Below are 17,606 nucleotides of genomic sequence, written 5' to 3' on the forward strand. Positions count from 1 at the left end.
AAACTAGAAATAAATTACACAGAGAAAATGAAACAGCCCACAAACACATGGAGGCTCAAAAACATGGTCCTAAATAATCAATGGGTCAATGAACAATTTCAAATAAAAACAGAGATCAAGCAATACATGGAGACAAATGACAACAATAATACAATACCACAAAAATCTGTGGGACACAGCAAAGGTGGTGCTAAGAGGGAAGGACACTGAATTACAGGCATACCTAAGGAAAGAAGAACAATCCCAAATTATCAGTGTATACTCGCAATTAAGGACACTAGAAAAAGAAGAACAAATGAGGCCCAAAGTCGGTAGAGTAGGGACATAATAAAAATTAGAGCATAAATAAACAAAATCGGAAGAATAAAACAATACAAAAGAATCAATGAAAGCAGGAGCTGGTTCTCTGAGAAAATAAACAAAATAGATAAATCCCTAGCCAGACTTGTCAAGAAAAATAGAGAGTCAACACACATAAACAGAATCAGAAATGAAAATGGAAAAATCACTATGGACACCACAGAAATACAAAGAATTATTAGAGAATACTATGAGAAATTACATGCTAACAAAGTGAATAACCTAGAAGAAATGGACAACTTTCTAGAAAAATACAATCTTCCAAGGCTGATCCAGGAAGAAACAGAAAATCTGAATAGACCAATTACCAGCAAGGAAATTGAATTGGTAATCAAAAACCTATCTAAAAACAAAATCCCTGGACCACATGGTTTCACTGATGAATTTTTTCAAACATTTAGTGAAGACCTAATACCCATCCTCCTTAAAATTTTCCATCAAGTAGAAGAGGAGGGAATACTTCCCAACTTATTCTACAAGGCCAGCATCACTCTAATACCAAAAGCAGGCAAACTCACCACAAAAAAAGAAAATTATAGACCGATATCCCTGATGAACACAGATGCAAAAATACTCAACAAAATATCAGCAAACTGAATTCAAAAATACATGAAAAAGATCATCCATCATGACCAAGTAGGATTTATTCCAGGGATGTGAGATGGTACAACACTCGAAAATCCATTAACATCATACACCACATCAAAAAAAGGACAAAAAAACCAAATGATCAAACTGTCACTGTTTGCAGATGACATGATATTATACATAACAAACCCTAAAGAATCCACTCCAAAACTACTAGAATATCTGAATTCAGCAAAGTTGCAGTAAACAAAACTAATACACAGAAATCTGTTGCATTCCTACAGACTAACGATGAACTAGCAGAAGGAGAAATCAGGAAAACAATTCCATTCACAATTGCATCAAAAAGAAAAAAATACATAGGAATAAACCTGAACAAGAAAGTGAAAGACCTATACCCTGAAAACTACAAGACACTCCTACGAGAAACTAAAGAGGACACTAATAAATGGAAATTTATCCCATGCTCTTGGGTAGGAAGAATTAATATTGTCAAAATGGCCATCCTGCCTAAAGCAATCTACAGATTCAATGCAATCCCTATCAAAATACCAAGAGCATTCTTCAATGAACTGGAACAAATAGATCTAAAATTCATATGGAACCACAAAGGACCCTGAATAGTCAAAGCAATCCTGAGAAGGAAGAATAAAGCAAGGGGGATCTCACTTCCCAACTTCAAGCTCTACTACAAAGCCACAGTAATCAAGACAATTTGGTACTGGCACAAGAACAGACCCACAGACCAGTAGAACAGAATAGAGAGTCCAGATATTCACCCAAGCACATATGGTCAATTAATGTACAATGAAGGAGCCAGGGATATACAGTGGGAAATGACAGCCTCTTCAACAGCTGGTGTAGGCAAAACTGGACAGCTGGACAGCTGCATGCAAAAGAATGAAACTGGTTCATTGTCTAACCCCATACACAAAAGTAAAGTCAAAATGGATCAAAGACCTGAATGTTAAGTCATGAAACCATAAAACTCCTAGAAAAGAACATAGGCAAAAATCTCTTGGACATAAACATGAACAACTTCTTCATGAACATACCTTCCCAGGCAAGGGAAACAAAAGTAAAAATGAACAAATGGGAATATATCAAACTAAAAGGCTTCTGTACAGCCAAGGACACCATCAGTAGAACAAAAAGACATCCTACAGTATGGGAGAATATATTCAGAAATGACATATCCAATAAGGGGTTGAAATCCAAATTATATAAATAGCTCACATACCTCAACAAACAAAAAGCAAATAAGCCAATTAAAAAATGGGCAGGGGAGCTCAACAGACACTTCTCCAAAGAAGAAATTCAGATGGCCAACAGTTACATGAAAAGATGCTCCACATTGCTAATCATCAGAGAAATGCAAATTAAAACCAGAACAAGACATCACCTCACACCAGTTAGGATGGCCAACATCCAAAAGACAAAAACAACAAATGTTGGTGAGGTTGTGGAGAAAGGGGAACCCTCCTACACTGTTGGTGGGAATGTAAATTAGTTCAACCATTGTGGAAAGCAGTATGGAGGTTCCTCAAAAAACTCAAAATAGAAATACCATTTGACCCAGGAATTTCACTCCTAGGAATTTACCCTAAGAATGTAGCAGCCCAGTTTGAAAAAGACAGACGCACCCCTATGTTTATCACAGCAGTATTTACAAGAGCCAAGAAATGGAAGCAACCTAAGTGTCCATCAGTAGATGAATGGATAAGAAGATGTGGTACATATACACAATGGAATATTATTCAGCAATAAGAAGAAAACAGATCTTACCATTTGCAACAACAAGGATGGAGCTAGAGGGTATTATGCTCAGTGAAATAAGCCAGACAGAGAAAGACAAGTATCAGATGATTTCACTCATCTGTGGAGTATAAGAACAAAGAAAAAACTGAAGGAACAAAACAGCAGCAGACTCACAGAATCCAAGAATGGACTAACAGTTATCAAAGGGAACATGACTGGGGAGGATGGGTGGGAAGGGAAGGATAAGGGGGGAAAAGGGGCATTACGATTAGCACACATAATGTAGTGGAGGGGGGGACATGGGAAAGGCAGTATAACACAGAGAAGACAAGTAATGATTCTATAGCATCTTACTATGCTGATAGACAGTGACTGTAATGTGGTATGTGGTGGGGACTTGATAGTAGGGGGAGTCTAGTAACCACAATGTTGTTCAAGTAACTGTACATTAACGGTACCAAAATAAAAAATAAAAAATAATGGGTGGAGGATATGAACAGATTTCTCTCCAAAGAAGAAATTCAGATGGCCAACAGGCACATGAATAGATGCTCCACATTGCTAATTATCAGGGAAATGCAAATTAAAACCACAATGAGATATCACCTCACACCAGTTAGGATGGCCAAGTCAGCTGTGAAAGCAATTAGGCAATACTTAACGATTTTTCTTTTCAGATTACTGCTTCATGCTAAAACAACTTTAGTCCAAAAAAAAGAAAGAAAGCTACCACCAGTTTACCAGATTCCCTAAAGATCGGAAAAGCACTAGAAGTTAAAAAAAGGCCTAGAAAAAATATCAATAACCCTGCTCCCTGGCAGGTCTGTTCAGTTAGAATTTACTACCTTTTCAGTTTAGCAACAAAGACCCGAGGAAGAAAGAAAGGTGACAATAATAGAGAGGACATCAGAGGGAAAGGAATAATATTAGTTTCTTCTACATTTCCTGTCTCGTGATGATGTCAAGAAAATAGTACCTTTTCTTGAGGCTTTAATTTTTGATAGTTTTAGCACAAAGCATAACTGAGCTTTATGCAAAGTCTTCTTAAATAAAAGATTGAGTAAAGGTAAGTCTATGCAGTCAAAAGTTCTTAATATTTCTAAACTTCTAGGTACATGGTTACGAATTCAAAGAAGAAAAGACAAATGATTTAGAAGATTGGAGCTCTATTACATGGGGAAAGTATTTTCCCTTTTTACCACCATACCCTGAAAAACAAAGTAAAGTGGGGGTAGAATTAGTGAAGAAAAAAACATTCTGGTAATTCAGTTTATAGAAACATAATAAACATAACTGTTTCAAATTTTAAAGCATTACTCACCACAGTGTCATTGTTACATGTTTTATACACATATGTAACAATAACAGTTTAAATGGCTCCTTCTTTACATTTTAAAATTAAATATCATGGTATTTCCTTAAATAATTATAATGCAAAACAGTTAAATGTCAGAAAAGGACACTGCCTAAAAAAGAACTCACAAAACTGACATAATGCTTAACACTTCCTAAGTGCCAAGTACAGTTTTAAGTACTTTATAAATAAGCACTTAAATTCATAACATTCTTATAACAACACTATTATTATTCCATTTACATATGAGAAACTGAGGCACAAAGAGATTAAGATTCTTGTCCAAGATCACAAAGCTGGTAAGCGGCAGAGCTGGTAATAGAGCTCAGGCAGCTTAGAAACCATGAGCTTAACAAGTAATATCCTCTGTTTAGTAATTGCATCTCAAAGAATTTATCCAACATATATGCTTCAACAACTGCACAAAGATGTCAAGTACAGGGATATTTACCGAAGCACTGCTTGTAAGCACAAGAACCACAGGTTAACTCACTGTAATGCTGGCACTTAACTTCAGGCACCTCACTTGCATGACCTCTTCCAAGGCTCTGTACTTAACTTTTATATTTGTAAGTTTGTATAGTTTTTCCTAAAGATGTCACCCCTTCCTAATTTTATAAGCTTCAAGCTCCATAAGACCTCCTCTACCCCGATAATAGGAAAAAACTGGAGATAAATGTCCATCTATAAATAACCAAATTAAATAAATTGTTACATGCGAGAAGTAAAACATTATTAAGATTTCATATATGTGAAGAAGAGAATGATGCAAAAGAGTATGAATAAAATAACTCTTATCAAGAAAACAATTCATATGTATATGCTTGTGTATACATTCTGGAAAGATTCATAAACATTTTTCACAAGTTAACATTCCAATGTAGCAAAGGGATTTACAAAAAGGAGGGAGAACTTTGATTTTCATTGTATACCCTTTCGTAAGTTTTTATGGATTTTATCATCTGCATGCATTAGTTATATAATTTTTAAAGAGTTAATTGTACTTAAAAATACAAAAACCTGAAACAATCATTGTGGATAATAACAAGTATTCAGTACTTACACAATACTTTTTATATCCTCAAACCATTGGCAATCATTTTCTAAAGTCTATAGCACTCTTACAGAGATCCAATGTCCTAAAATATTATAAATTATAAATTTTCAAACTGTCACATTGACACTTGTTCTTTTTAATAAAAAAAGAACACACAGAATTCAGGTTACAGTTGCTTGAAGAAAGTTCTCTTTTTTCTTTTGTCTATTACTACATCTCTTTTTACCTGTATTACTGTGACATAAATTGAAGAAATAAACTATTTCTTGCAATCTCTTTTTTAAAATTGTAGCAGCATAGTAATTATGGATGACATAAATCTTTATTAGCTTTTCTCAAGATTCAGAAGAAGAGAGCTTCTCATTACCCAAGTAGACATTAAGAGTTTCTGTTAAATATCTTCTAATACACAACCTAATCCACCTCCCATCCAACAAATCCACCGGCCTTCTATGCAGGTTCTTCTTTTCCCTTAATCAAAATATGTTCTAACATGTCTTCTGCTTTCTACTATTTTACACATTTCGAAGTCTTTCCAACTCACTCACTCCAAAAAGTATTTTCCTACCATAGCCTGGCATAACTGCAGTACATGTTCAACCAAAGATCTAACTTGAACAAAGAATGTAAATGAGAACAGGCAAAAATGACTGGATAAAATCAATGTCCTGCTTAAGATGTGAGAGTGCGGCAGTATTTGTCATTCCATGATTGGTAAGGTTGGTTCAGATGGTCTAATGGGTTACACGGGTGTCATTCTCTACAACATGAGTCAAACAAAATTTTCTGTAAAGGGTTGGAGAGTGAATATTTTAGGCTTTGCTACCAAGAGGCAAAGCTAAGGATATTATATAGGTAATAATACAATGAAAGATAAAAAAAATTTTATTAACAAATTCAGAAAATAATAATAGAGTACAATTTATTTTCACACTACTCTACTAATGAGAACAGAAGTCTTTTGAGAATGATAATAGTTCCCTTCATTGGGGTTTAAAATTAGTTATCATCAAATCAACTATAAATGTTCACTTGTTAATACAGATATGTAATAATATTTTATGTATTTCACCTATAAAAATATATTTTCACACAGATGGGTACAGCTAAATACCAATATCAATCCATGAGCACGTGATTTTAATTGAGTTTATTTATTTGCTTAGCAGGCATTTATAAAATTACATTGCACATTTTTTAGCATATCATTACATTGCAGATTCATCACTTCTAATTAAAAGTTAGTGAGAACTACTCAATTACACAGTTAATCGGATTTTGAAATGTCAAAATATATGCACCAACATCAAAAACTCACTGCTGGAAACGTAGTTAGAGCTCATAAAATATATTAGCTACAAATTTGGTGTGAATTGTGATTTTGCTTCTTGTTTAACTGTTTGACAGCACAAGAAGTATTAAAACAACCTGACATTACCTGGGATTCAAATAACATTAGCTGTCATCTAAATGACTTCACTGCACTGTAAATTCTGCATATAAGCACTGTATTATCTTGTAATTTGACATTGAAATTCATTAAGAAAACTACCAGATCTGCAGCACAAGCTAATTTCCAAAGTTTCTGGAATTCAATGTGCAATAATAGTGGTTGAGGGAAATTCTGATTATTTAGAAAAATTTCTATCTTGGCTTTGTGCTAATAAAAAAATCAAAATAAAACTTTACCACTGCTAAATTGCCAAAGTCCTACATGACAGGCAAATAAGGAAATTAAGTTTCAATTTCTGACTAAAATTCATGCAATTGCTGATGGTCAGTCAAGTCCTCAAGAGCAAATAAAAGTCACTGTTGACCTTTTTGGTTTAAGAACATAAGTTTAGATTCAAACATTTTCCACCAAGTACCTGCTGATGAATAATACTATGAATAACCACAGAATTTAACATCTAACTTTTTCACAAGTTTGTAAATTTGTTTAACTAAGGCTCTTTCTGATCCACATGTATTTCTAACACCATCAGTTATAATACATCTTAACAGAGTCTACTTCAGTTTGTACTGGATTAGTATCTTCATAAATTTGAAAATATTTTTGTCTGTAGGTGACCCACACAGGCTTTTCATACACAGTAAATCTTCAGTCACTTCAAACTTTTCCTCAAGTAAACAACTGAGCAGTTATGAGGGCACCTGCTGACTCAACAAGAGCCAGGGAAAACCACTTGAAATCATTTGTCCAATTTTTTGCATTATTTAATGATGTAGCTCCCAATGTTCTCAATTCTTCAAGCAAAGTTCTTGCTCTAATACTATTCTCTAGACATATTTCTTCAGTTAATGCAATGAAACACTATTCAATAAAATCACTGCAACTGGCTTTCCTTGCTTGGCTAACAAATGAGCTACCCTGCAACTTATTTTGGTTGTATCCTCATTTTCATTATTTTTTTCCTGAAGAAAATCTGTTGTGATGAGTTATCCCATTTTTAATTTTCTAAGTTTTGTGACTAGTGCACTCCTGTGAGCTGCTAATAATGAGATGAGTGTTTAGTCTGATAATGTTAACATATATTGTATTATTTTATTTAGTGCAGCCATATTGTCACTGCTTAATAAACACAATGCTTTGCCATCTATTTTATTAACAAAATAACCCATTCTCCATAGTGTCTTAAAAGTTTGACACCCAAAATCCATTTTCTCTTCTTGACAGAATAGGCAAGGACTGATAATAGAATGTAAATAAAATGCTGTAGTACAGTGATATGTGTGGCACTCAAAATGTTTTTGAGTTGGGACTGTGTCACTGTGATCTGTAGTGTGCCAAGGAGCAGTGTAAAGTGATGAGAATGCCGTATGTCTCTATCGAAACTGCTCAACTCTGCCACTGGAGCAGGAAATCACCCATAGATAATAGCGAAGTGAATGAGTGTGGCTGTGTTCCAATAAAACTTTATTTATGCTCTCTGATGTTTAAATGTCATATAACTTTCATATGTCACAAAATATAGTTCTTCTTTCAATTTTTTTTGTTACAAAAAAAGTAGCAAGCTGGATTTGGCCTACAGGCTGTACTTTGCCAACTCATATTTCACAGAATCCAAAGGAATCACTTTTCCTTATGGAGAATTACCATTCCTCAATTAAGATATCTTATTTATATCCCACTGTTAAAGCTAAACATGTCTGACTTTAAATTATTTCAATATATGGGGAAACATGAGGTCTAACCTTGGGCTTCAGTTTAGAATATAAGACCATATACTTAACACAATCTTCTGGACTTCAAACATATTTCCTACTGTTAGGTAGTAACAATTTATAATAAAGAGACCTCATTGAAACTAGAAAGCTGTGAGTCAACAAAAGAACTCTTTTGTCCAAAAATATGGACCATAACTCTTCACTATTTTACTAAAATTAATCAAATTCCTCATTTAGCAGACATGTTAATATTCATATTATTTTGGAAAACAACTTTCTATCTATAATTTGCCTTACTTAAATTACTGATATGCTGATTCACAACTCCATTTACTCTGCTGACTCATAACTCCATACAGACCACAAATGGATACCTCATCTATCCAAAATGCCAAAACCCATACAACAGACACTTAAATATATCCTTCTAATGTTCAAAATTTTATAGAGCTGAATTTTTCAAGTTATTTTCATGAACTGAACTAAAACTACTGAGTCCAAATTACTCAATTAAATAGTGATCAGGTGAGAGGAAATATTTGCATATATAATCTTAATAAATGGATGATTAAAAATCAATACAGCAGAATACCTCTTTCAACATTTAGCAAAGAAGAGAAATTCAAAAAAGGGTAGGGGTATTGGAGGGGAAGGAGGAAGGCTGTACATAACAGAGATTCAAGCTATACATAACAAATTCAAGCCTGAAGATAATACAACCTCAATGTATGTGGGAAGTACACAATCTCATGTGTCCAGTGCTAGAAATTATCAGAGTCTGTGAAACAGCTCTTTCCCCCATTGTGATCTACCATGCAAAACAGTTTCCTATTAATAGGAAATAAACAGTCCTACATATTGAGTTTAACATATATATACACATACACACACACACACACACACACTTTGTAAATATAGTTAATAGATCAATAATGAAAGTACGATAAAATGCTTAGTGGCACATATTTAGATGGGTAAATCTGCAGTAACTTTATAATTTACTATTATATCATTAGATTTCCATCAAGTCTAAAAAGGAGCAGGCATCAACACTATATAAAATCATTTTGGATATAAATACCAGTTGTGCAATAATCTCACAACCTCCTATATTTGTTTGAGAAGATCCTACATGATACAATAAGCAGAAACCAAAAATAAAGATTATTAAATTTGTAAGTCTCTGCTAATAAAAACAATATTTATGTTATATTTAGTAATCTAAGAAAAAAATTTTAAGGTATCTTTCTATGCCTAGCAAAGTGAACAAGATAACCTGAGACAAAGAGCATCTATATAACCTTCAAATACCTTAAATGTCAAGACTGGCCCCAGAAGTTTAGCAGATCAGAAGAAAAGCAGAGTCAAAAAGAGATTCCAGTTAGACTATTACAAAAATTCTAATTTTTCCCAATAATGCTAAACAATTTGAAGAACATGAGTTGATTTAAAAAGGTTAACAGAAAGACATCCTTTAAATATGAAAGATATTTAAGTAGAGCAGCAGTCCTTAGCCTTAAGGAAAGCCGTCTGAAAATTTCCATGCATCCCCACAGAAACTAACACTCACATTTCTAACATATAATTTTAGTGGGCTTATGGCAGATTTTCAATCCTGTCTGCACATTAAAATCACCTGGAAAGTTTACAAAAAATTCCAGTGCCTGCATCTTACTCTAAGAAAATCTGACTTCTTTGGTTTATGTTGGGTCCCAGGCATCAGCAATTTTTAAAACTCCCTAAGTGATCCTAATATGAAGCCAGAGATGAGTTCCACTATTCAGAAACTCCCTGAAATCTCTCCACAAAACCATCTTCATTCACTCATTCATTCAACAATGATGTTAATCATTCACAAATATGACATCTAGCCAAGAATTTTGAAGAGTCCAAAAGAAATGTAGTCTAGATTTTTCTTTGTTTCATGGTCACTACTAATCAGCAACCTAGCAGATTACCAGTATGACTTCTATTTATAGAAAAATTCTCCAAGAGAATTAATGATTCTCACTTCCAAGCTAATGCAACCTTTCACAAAGGATGGAGCCACTGATCACTTAAACAAACATAAAGGAGTGCAAAACAAAAAGTAAAATGTTCTCAAGTTTTCCTTAATATCATTCTTTATTAGTGCATTAGAGCTCTTAGATGGGCTAAGGAAAAACAGAAAACAGGGAAGCACACACCGTAAAATATCAGCATTTTCAATAAAGCTTTTGAGAGTACTGTATTCTAAAACTACCTAAAGAAATGTGACTCAGGAACAAATGCTTAGTGAAAGGAAAAAGAACACAATGAGAGGAAAAATAAATAGCTAATATTCTAGAGAGAATTTATCTAATGATAAAACTGTGAGATGAGAAAGAAAACCACATTCATTTAATATTATAATAAATTGTGCAATAATCTCAGAACCTCTTATATTTGAGAAGATCCTACATGATCCAATAAGCAGAAACCAAAAATACAGATTATTAAATTTATAAGTCTCTGCTAATAAAAACAATGTTTATGTTACATTTAGTAATCTAAGAAAAAAATTTATATGCCCCAACATGCTTCCCTATTTAATTTGCCTCCATTTGAAGGTATGTGTATACAAACATATATAGTTACTACCTTTTTATAAATAGACTCATTCCACCAATATTGTTGTATAACTTGTTTTTGCTCTGTCACATACTTCAGAGATCTTTCCACATAAGAATATATATAAATATATCTTATTCTATTGAAAACCCATATAATATGGATAAACTGTGGCTATAGTTTGGATATACCATAATTCATTTAACCAATCACTTTTTGAAGAATACTTAGTGTTTCCAGTTTTTTACCAAAACAAAGAGACTGTTTTGAGAACTTTAAAGTCCTTGGCCTCTATCCAAATATCATATATATTAAAATGTGATTTCTAAGAAACCCTCATTCATATGCAAACATTAAAAAGTGAGGGATTTTAACCTGTGAATTAATCAGTGAATTGTTTGAAATATTTTTGTGTATACTGGATTTAGTAATTCATTAAGGTATTTTGTAACCTAATTTTCTATTCATATTTTGGAACTAAACAAACTTTTTCAGACTGCAAATATTTCCAAAGGCCCCTGAAAAACATAAACACTGTGCTTAGAGTTCTTAATGTATAAAACCACACCAAGCAGTAATAAAAAAACACCAATATAAATCAATACATAGCACTTACAATAGCTAGGGACTATTCCATGTATCGACATTTATTCATGCACATCATCTTCCCAACAACACTATTAGTTGGGTGCCATTATTATTACCATTTTACATTTGAGGAAAATGGCATAAAGGGATTAAATAATCTGTCCACTTTCATAAAGGTAATAAACCACACTGTAAGGATTCAGACCCAGGAAACATACCATGCTATGTTAGTTCATTTATCTTTGCATACTTGTAGGCCAAAGTTCTAGAAGGAGAATTTGTAAGCCAAAGGTATATGCAATTTGATTTTGATATATATTGCCAAATTATCCTCCAGAAAGATTTTACTAATTTATATTTCTGTCAAGACTTTATAAGAGGGCTTATTTCTTCACACCCTACACAACACTGGGTATTACCAAATTATTTAATCCTTGCCAATCAGATAGGTGAAATGGCTTTTTTTAAAAAAAAACATATTTCTTTAATTGTCATGGAAAAATTGTTATAGAAAGTTTTATTGGTCATTTGTATTTAGTTTCTATCTTCATTTCTATTGGGCATAATATTTCAACATAATCAAAATTAACACACTAATGCTTCAGGAAAGAAAAGATATTAAACTTTAAGGTATTAATATCAGGGTTAAAAAGAAATTAATATTTTCCTTTTGCATTACATTAAAATACACACACATATATTCATATGCATTATATATATATATATCTTGCATTATATTAAAACACACACACATATGCATTATATATATATATATATATTGCATTACATTAAAACACACACACACACAAATTCATATACACACACATTTTAAATGAAATTACCCTAGATTATTTTAACACTGCCAATAGACAGAATAAATCATTCTTGAAATAAAATTCTTGAGGAAAGCCAAATCTTAAAACTCATATCCTGAATTTAGACACTATTCAATGAAATGTAAGCTAAAGTTTTACCTCAGTTAATATATAAGAAATCAAATCTATTGCATTATAAAAAATTTATTATCTTTAATTTATTACATTTCTGTTCACTGCTTCATCACGGTAATTAAGAAAAATGACTTATAAGCATACCTAGCTTTGCTCTCATTATGCCCTGAAACGCAACAAAACAAATTCTTCTTTACTTACAAAATCTCCTGTTTTACATAAGCTAATAACATGTAGCTACTTTCAATTTTACATTATACTCCAATAACTGTATGCTCATTCTTTCTTGTTTATTAAAATAAATTGATAGATTTTGGCATAAACTTTTTGAAAGTATTAACCCTTGCAACCTTAAAGACGTAAATATATTTTGGTGACTAAATGAGTGCATTATTTGGGAGCAATATAATGATTTAAAAATAGGAGTAGTTAATGGCATCTTCTTTCACCAAGCAGCACAGAAATTAAGAAATGGAATCTGTCACTGCCCAAGAACTAAGCTCTACCACCCATTTTGTGTGGTGTGTTCAACTCTATTGTTCAGTGCAGGATTTCTCAACCTTGGCACTGCTGACCCGTCACTCCGTGATTGCTTGCCGCTAGAGGCTCCCCTCTGTACTGCAGTGGGTTTAGCAACACTCATCACCTCTACCCACTGATACAGAAGCACCTTCCTTCCCTCCTGAAAATCAAAAATGTCTCCAGATACTATCAACTGCTCAGTAGGGACAAAAACTGCCCAGGGTAAAGAACCACTATTTTAGTCACAGCTGACATTGCAGTAGCATATCTAAAGCCAAAGTGAGACTCCTGAGAAGAGCTTCAAAACTTGGGGAACAGCTTCAAGAACCCTGATATGGCTACTAGGAAAAACCCTCTAATGCAGGGCACTCCCACATCTCCATTCCTCTCTTCAGTATTCAAGCCACGGTAGTATTAAACCTTCATCTTGTAAAGGTGATTCAACAAGCATTTGTTAGTTTCTTCAATCCCATCTGGCCAACATTAAAGATATTAAAACCCCTTTCCAAGAGCTAGTCCCAGGACCCTACCACTCAGTTAATTATCTGTAACCCTGTAGTGTTACTGAACAATAGAAAAGAGATTGTTTAATGATATTAGATGGGGACATTTGGCTCAGTCTTTTGAAGTAAAGCTCCAACAGGTTAGTTGGTATAACATGTCTAATACTGCAAAGAAAATGAGTGCATAATCATTTCTAACTATTGTTCTGACACAGAGACAAGTACATACAGTGCTTATCAATAAATATGTTTGTTTTTGTTTTCCCTGAAAAAAAATCAAGATAGGTTAAATCTTTAAAAGAATTCCTTAATTATGTTTTCTAAATTTAAAAATATACTTTTAATAGCCTTTATATTTGAAAAGGACTAAAACGCACATTGAGATTTCTCAAAACTCCTTTAAAATTTTATGCAATGATAACAAAAAAGTGAAGAAGGAATTGATTTAGTAGCCTATACCAGAAGATATCCCTGCTTAAAGAGAACTCAATTGAAAGTTAAAACTTTGTATTATATTCTTTTGACATCTATGAGTCTCTTCTTATCTCTCACACTAAATGTTCTCATTTCCCAATGTTTCTCTCAACAAGTTTTGAGGATGAAATGGGATTTTTTAAAAATTAAGTTTTGAAAAGAACAAAGCATTATTCCAATATAAGATAATAGCATTAACTGGGTAAATGACTATAACATCACACAGAATTTTGATTTTCAGAATCACCAAAATTAGTGATGATAATGAGTAAAGTTAACATATTTATCAAAACATTTATTCTGACCAAATAATAATCAGTTCATTTTTAATTAACTTTTCATTACTTGCAAAAACTAAAAATTAGAATTTTAAATCAGATAAAGTATAACTATAACTAGTAACAATAATTCAACCATTCAGATTTTCTAAATACTCACATTACTTGCAAACTTTCTGCTGTTAAATTATTCCAAATAATCTCATTTGCCTGAAGATTTTCATTTTCTTCTAGTAAGGAAGTATCAAATTCAATTTCTTGCTCTTTAGCAGCTGTTGTTCTAATAAAGCATATAAAATAATTTTGATCGATATTAATTTACTATCATAATATACCTAAATATACACCAGACAGAATATTTGTTCTTATCCAAAATTATATTAACAAAGTAGAGTAAACACAAATAGAATAAATCAAATTAAACCCCAGGCCTCATGTAATTTTAGCCTGAGTTTCGTCATTTGTAGAATACAGATATTAACCTGTTTACAGATATTATTCCTGTCACAATTATAATGTATATAAATATAAATATAATGTATATACAATAAAATGCATGCATGGAAAAGTAATTGGTGTATCATAAAGTTAAATATATATAAAGTCTATAGTATTATATAAACATTAAAAAGAAAATATAATTTCATGGGTTACATATGGGTTTAAGCATACAGTAACAACTGGAAAAGTTTTAAAGATTATTATATAAACTAGTTATCACCATTGAAAAGGACTTTGAAAATAATTAATAGCAAACAAATTAATCTGAAATATCCTGTGTTCTAATATTTATTTTAATTTGGTTAAATATTACATTAGAAAAATGAAATACTGTCATAAGTACTAAAAAAGGAAAGAATATGTCATACATACCTATGAACATCTATGAAATTATTATATTCTGTGCTAGGGTCTATCTGTTCAACTGACATTTGAATCTCTTTATGGACATTCACTATTTCTTCTGTAACAAGACTGGTTATCTGGCTATATTCATCAAATATACCTTTTCTGAAAAAAATAAAATTTTACAACATTTCAAAGTTTATCAATCCCAAAAAGGATTCATAACAATAAACATAAGATATGTAATATCAATATCAAAATGTGGGCTTGTACACCACCTTAGTTCATACACCTGGACAGTAAAGTGAAGGAATTATACAAAACACAGATTAACAGCTTACATTTAATATGATAACTGCAAATGATCTGGAATAAGACATTACCTTTTCTAACATATATTTGTCATGTCCAAAATGTAAGGTCAGGGTTGATTACTTTCTATTTCTAAACACTATCTCAGAAATGTTGGATTCTGTAACATGGAACTGTAGATCAATTCCTGTCTCTTTAATGTTTTATTCCAGTTGTGTACCACTTCCTCACATGCCCTCACTCTTGGTCCTTCTCTCACTCCCAGGCCTCTACTCTTTTCTGTATACATTATTGGAGAGTTTTATACCTTCAAAAACACCTCTCTTCTGTTGACCTCCACTTAACCACAAAAATGTCATGAACCTTATTAGCCTTATCTAATAAATGCAAATGGAAAAACGATTCTGTTGCAAAGACCCAACCTGCAACTTAAGAATGCTATGCTGTAAAAATATGCCATTGGTCCATTAGCAGCCTCAACAAGTGTAGACAAACAAGCTTATCTTAATATGCCCAAATAGATGTAAGGCATTGTTTGTTTTTATTTTCTAAAATTATCACTCATAGAAAAAGTAATCCTTACAAAATTGTTCCTTATTTAGTATTCTCCCCTTACCTTATTTTAAATAGAAAAATAGTTTGGCAAAAAAAAAAAGATTTAAACTGCTTTAGGCAATGCTAGTTTGTAATAATTACAGAAATCACCTGAAAAAATTTAAAGAAAACGGAGAGGAAGAGAAATTTAATTCAGATTTAGTAAATATCCCTAGGGTTATGATCTTATAATTGAGAGTACTGAATGATATTAATGTAAATGAGCCTCTCTAGATAGCTCTCATAAAGCAATACAGTAAGTGATCATGATGTGGAGACCATTAATATTCATCTTTAAAGACAAATGGGAAGAAATGAAGAAGTCTTCCAATGTTACATGAAAGAGTACTTGTAACATGGGTTCAATTTCAGTGAAATCATCATCATGCTTGGGTTTTCTTAATGCTAGATCTAAAATAATTTATTACAAAGTAAAGATACTATGATGTGGGGAACTATTATACATCTCAAAAAGGTGTTTTAATGACAATATTATTTTTGAAGATTCATATGAAGAATTTGAAAAAATATTGAGTCATGAAATCAGAGTAGGAAAGGAAGTATTTCTGAATCAACAATATGTAATTTAAAGCAGACATAATTAAATTTATAAATTAAATATTTTAAGTAGACATTTCACTATTTAACCAACACTTAAAAGTTTATATCTTCAAGATGACTAAAAACACTTTTTTATCTTCTTACTGGAAAGATGGGGTATCACTTGAACCAGTTAGTAAGGAGATGATGTCCACCAAAGGGTGGCTTATCTTTTTCTGTCCTACTGATGTGTATGGTAAATTGACTTACTGACCAAAGTATACTGTTAATTTATTGAAGGCAAAAATGGTGACCTACTCTTCTCTATGTCCCCAAGCACCTGATGGTGTGGTTGCATACAGGAGAACTTCAATAAACATTTGTTGACTTTAATTACATACAGTAAGAAGCTGGTAAATAAACTTTCAAAAGATTCTTTCCTTTGGTCTTCTCAGTTGCTCAAGGCTTAAATATTCAACCCTCTGGAGACACTTCTTAACACCTGTCAACTAATGAATTTTTTCTTTTCACCTAAATTTTCAGCTGAATGATGCAGAGCAAAAACATACAAAAAGAAGGGCCATTCTTGGGGCTACCTAGGTTTAGGAGATGAGCATAAAATGAAGGGACACCAAAAGTGAAAATCAAGGAAGATCGAAGTACAACAGGTCTGAAATACCCACTGGGCTGGGTCAATAATAAAGTTTACAAAACCTAGACCATCTTTACACATAAGCTTTACTAGGAAAGAAAATAATATTAAAATCATTTTATGAACAAATTTTCTGTCAAATAGGAAATGTATCTTACAGTGCTTTTATCATTTCTTCTTGCATCCTTTGTAAGGAATCCAGAAGCAGAGGAAGTGTAGTGTCATAATACTGATTCTGGTGAAGCTGTGCCCCTTTCAATGCCAATACATACTGATTATGCAACATATGAAGTTTCATTGTGGCTTTGTCATAACGTTCCTTAGCTTTTTCAGTTTCTTTCCCTGAAGAAAACATTGAAGAAAGTTAGCAAAGAGATAATAAAAAAGTTTTATCTTTACTATGCGCAAACTGGATGACTATTATCTTATGTTACTTAACACATTTTATTAATAATCAACAAAAGTTGGTTGAA

At 32.4% G+C, this 17,606-nt stretch overlaps 1 protein-coding gene across 9 annotated transcripts in view; it reads right to left on the bottom strand.

The window, feature by feature from the left end:
- FER (FER tyrosine kinase) overlaps positions 1–17,606 on the bottom strand; it is a 500,422-nt gene that overhangs the window by 377,922 nt on the left and 104,894 nt on the right. For 8 of the 9 annotated variants that reach the window (XM_036886890.2, XM_036886889.2, XM_057492762.1 and 5 more), the window contains 3 exons: positions 17,292–17,475; positions 15,063–15,200; positions 14,350–14,469 (listed from right to left, as the gene is read on the bottom strand). In XM_036886890.2, coding sequence (XP_036742785.2) covers positions 14,350–14,469; positions 15,063–15,200; positions 17,292–17,475 — 442 coding nt within the window. The remainder of the gene's footprint in view (positions 1–14,349; positions 14,470–15,062; positions 15,201–17,291; positions 17,476–17,606) is intronic. The other variant, XM_057492768.1, reaches the window with a different exon arrangement.

Source organism: Manis pentadactyla, chromosome 2 (genome assembly GCF_030020395.1).
Source record: "Manis pentadactyla isolate mManPen7 chromosome 2, mManPen7.hap1, whole genome shotgun sequence".
NCBI classification, from domain to species: Eukaryota; Metazoa; Chordata; class Mammalia; order Pholidota; family Manidae; genus Manis; species Manis pentadactyla.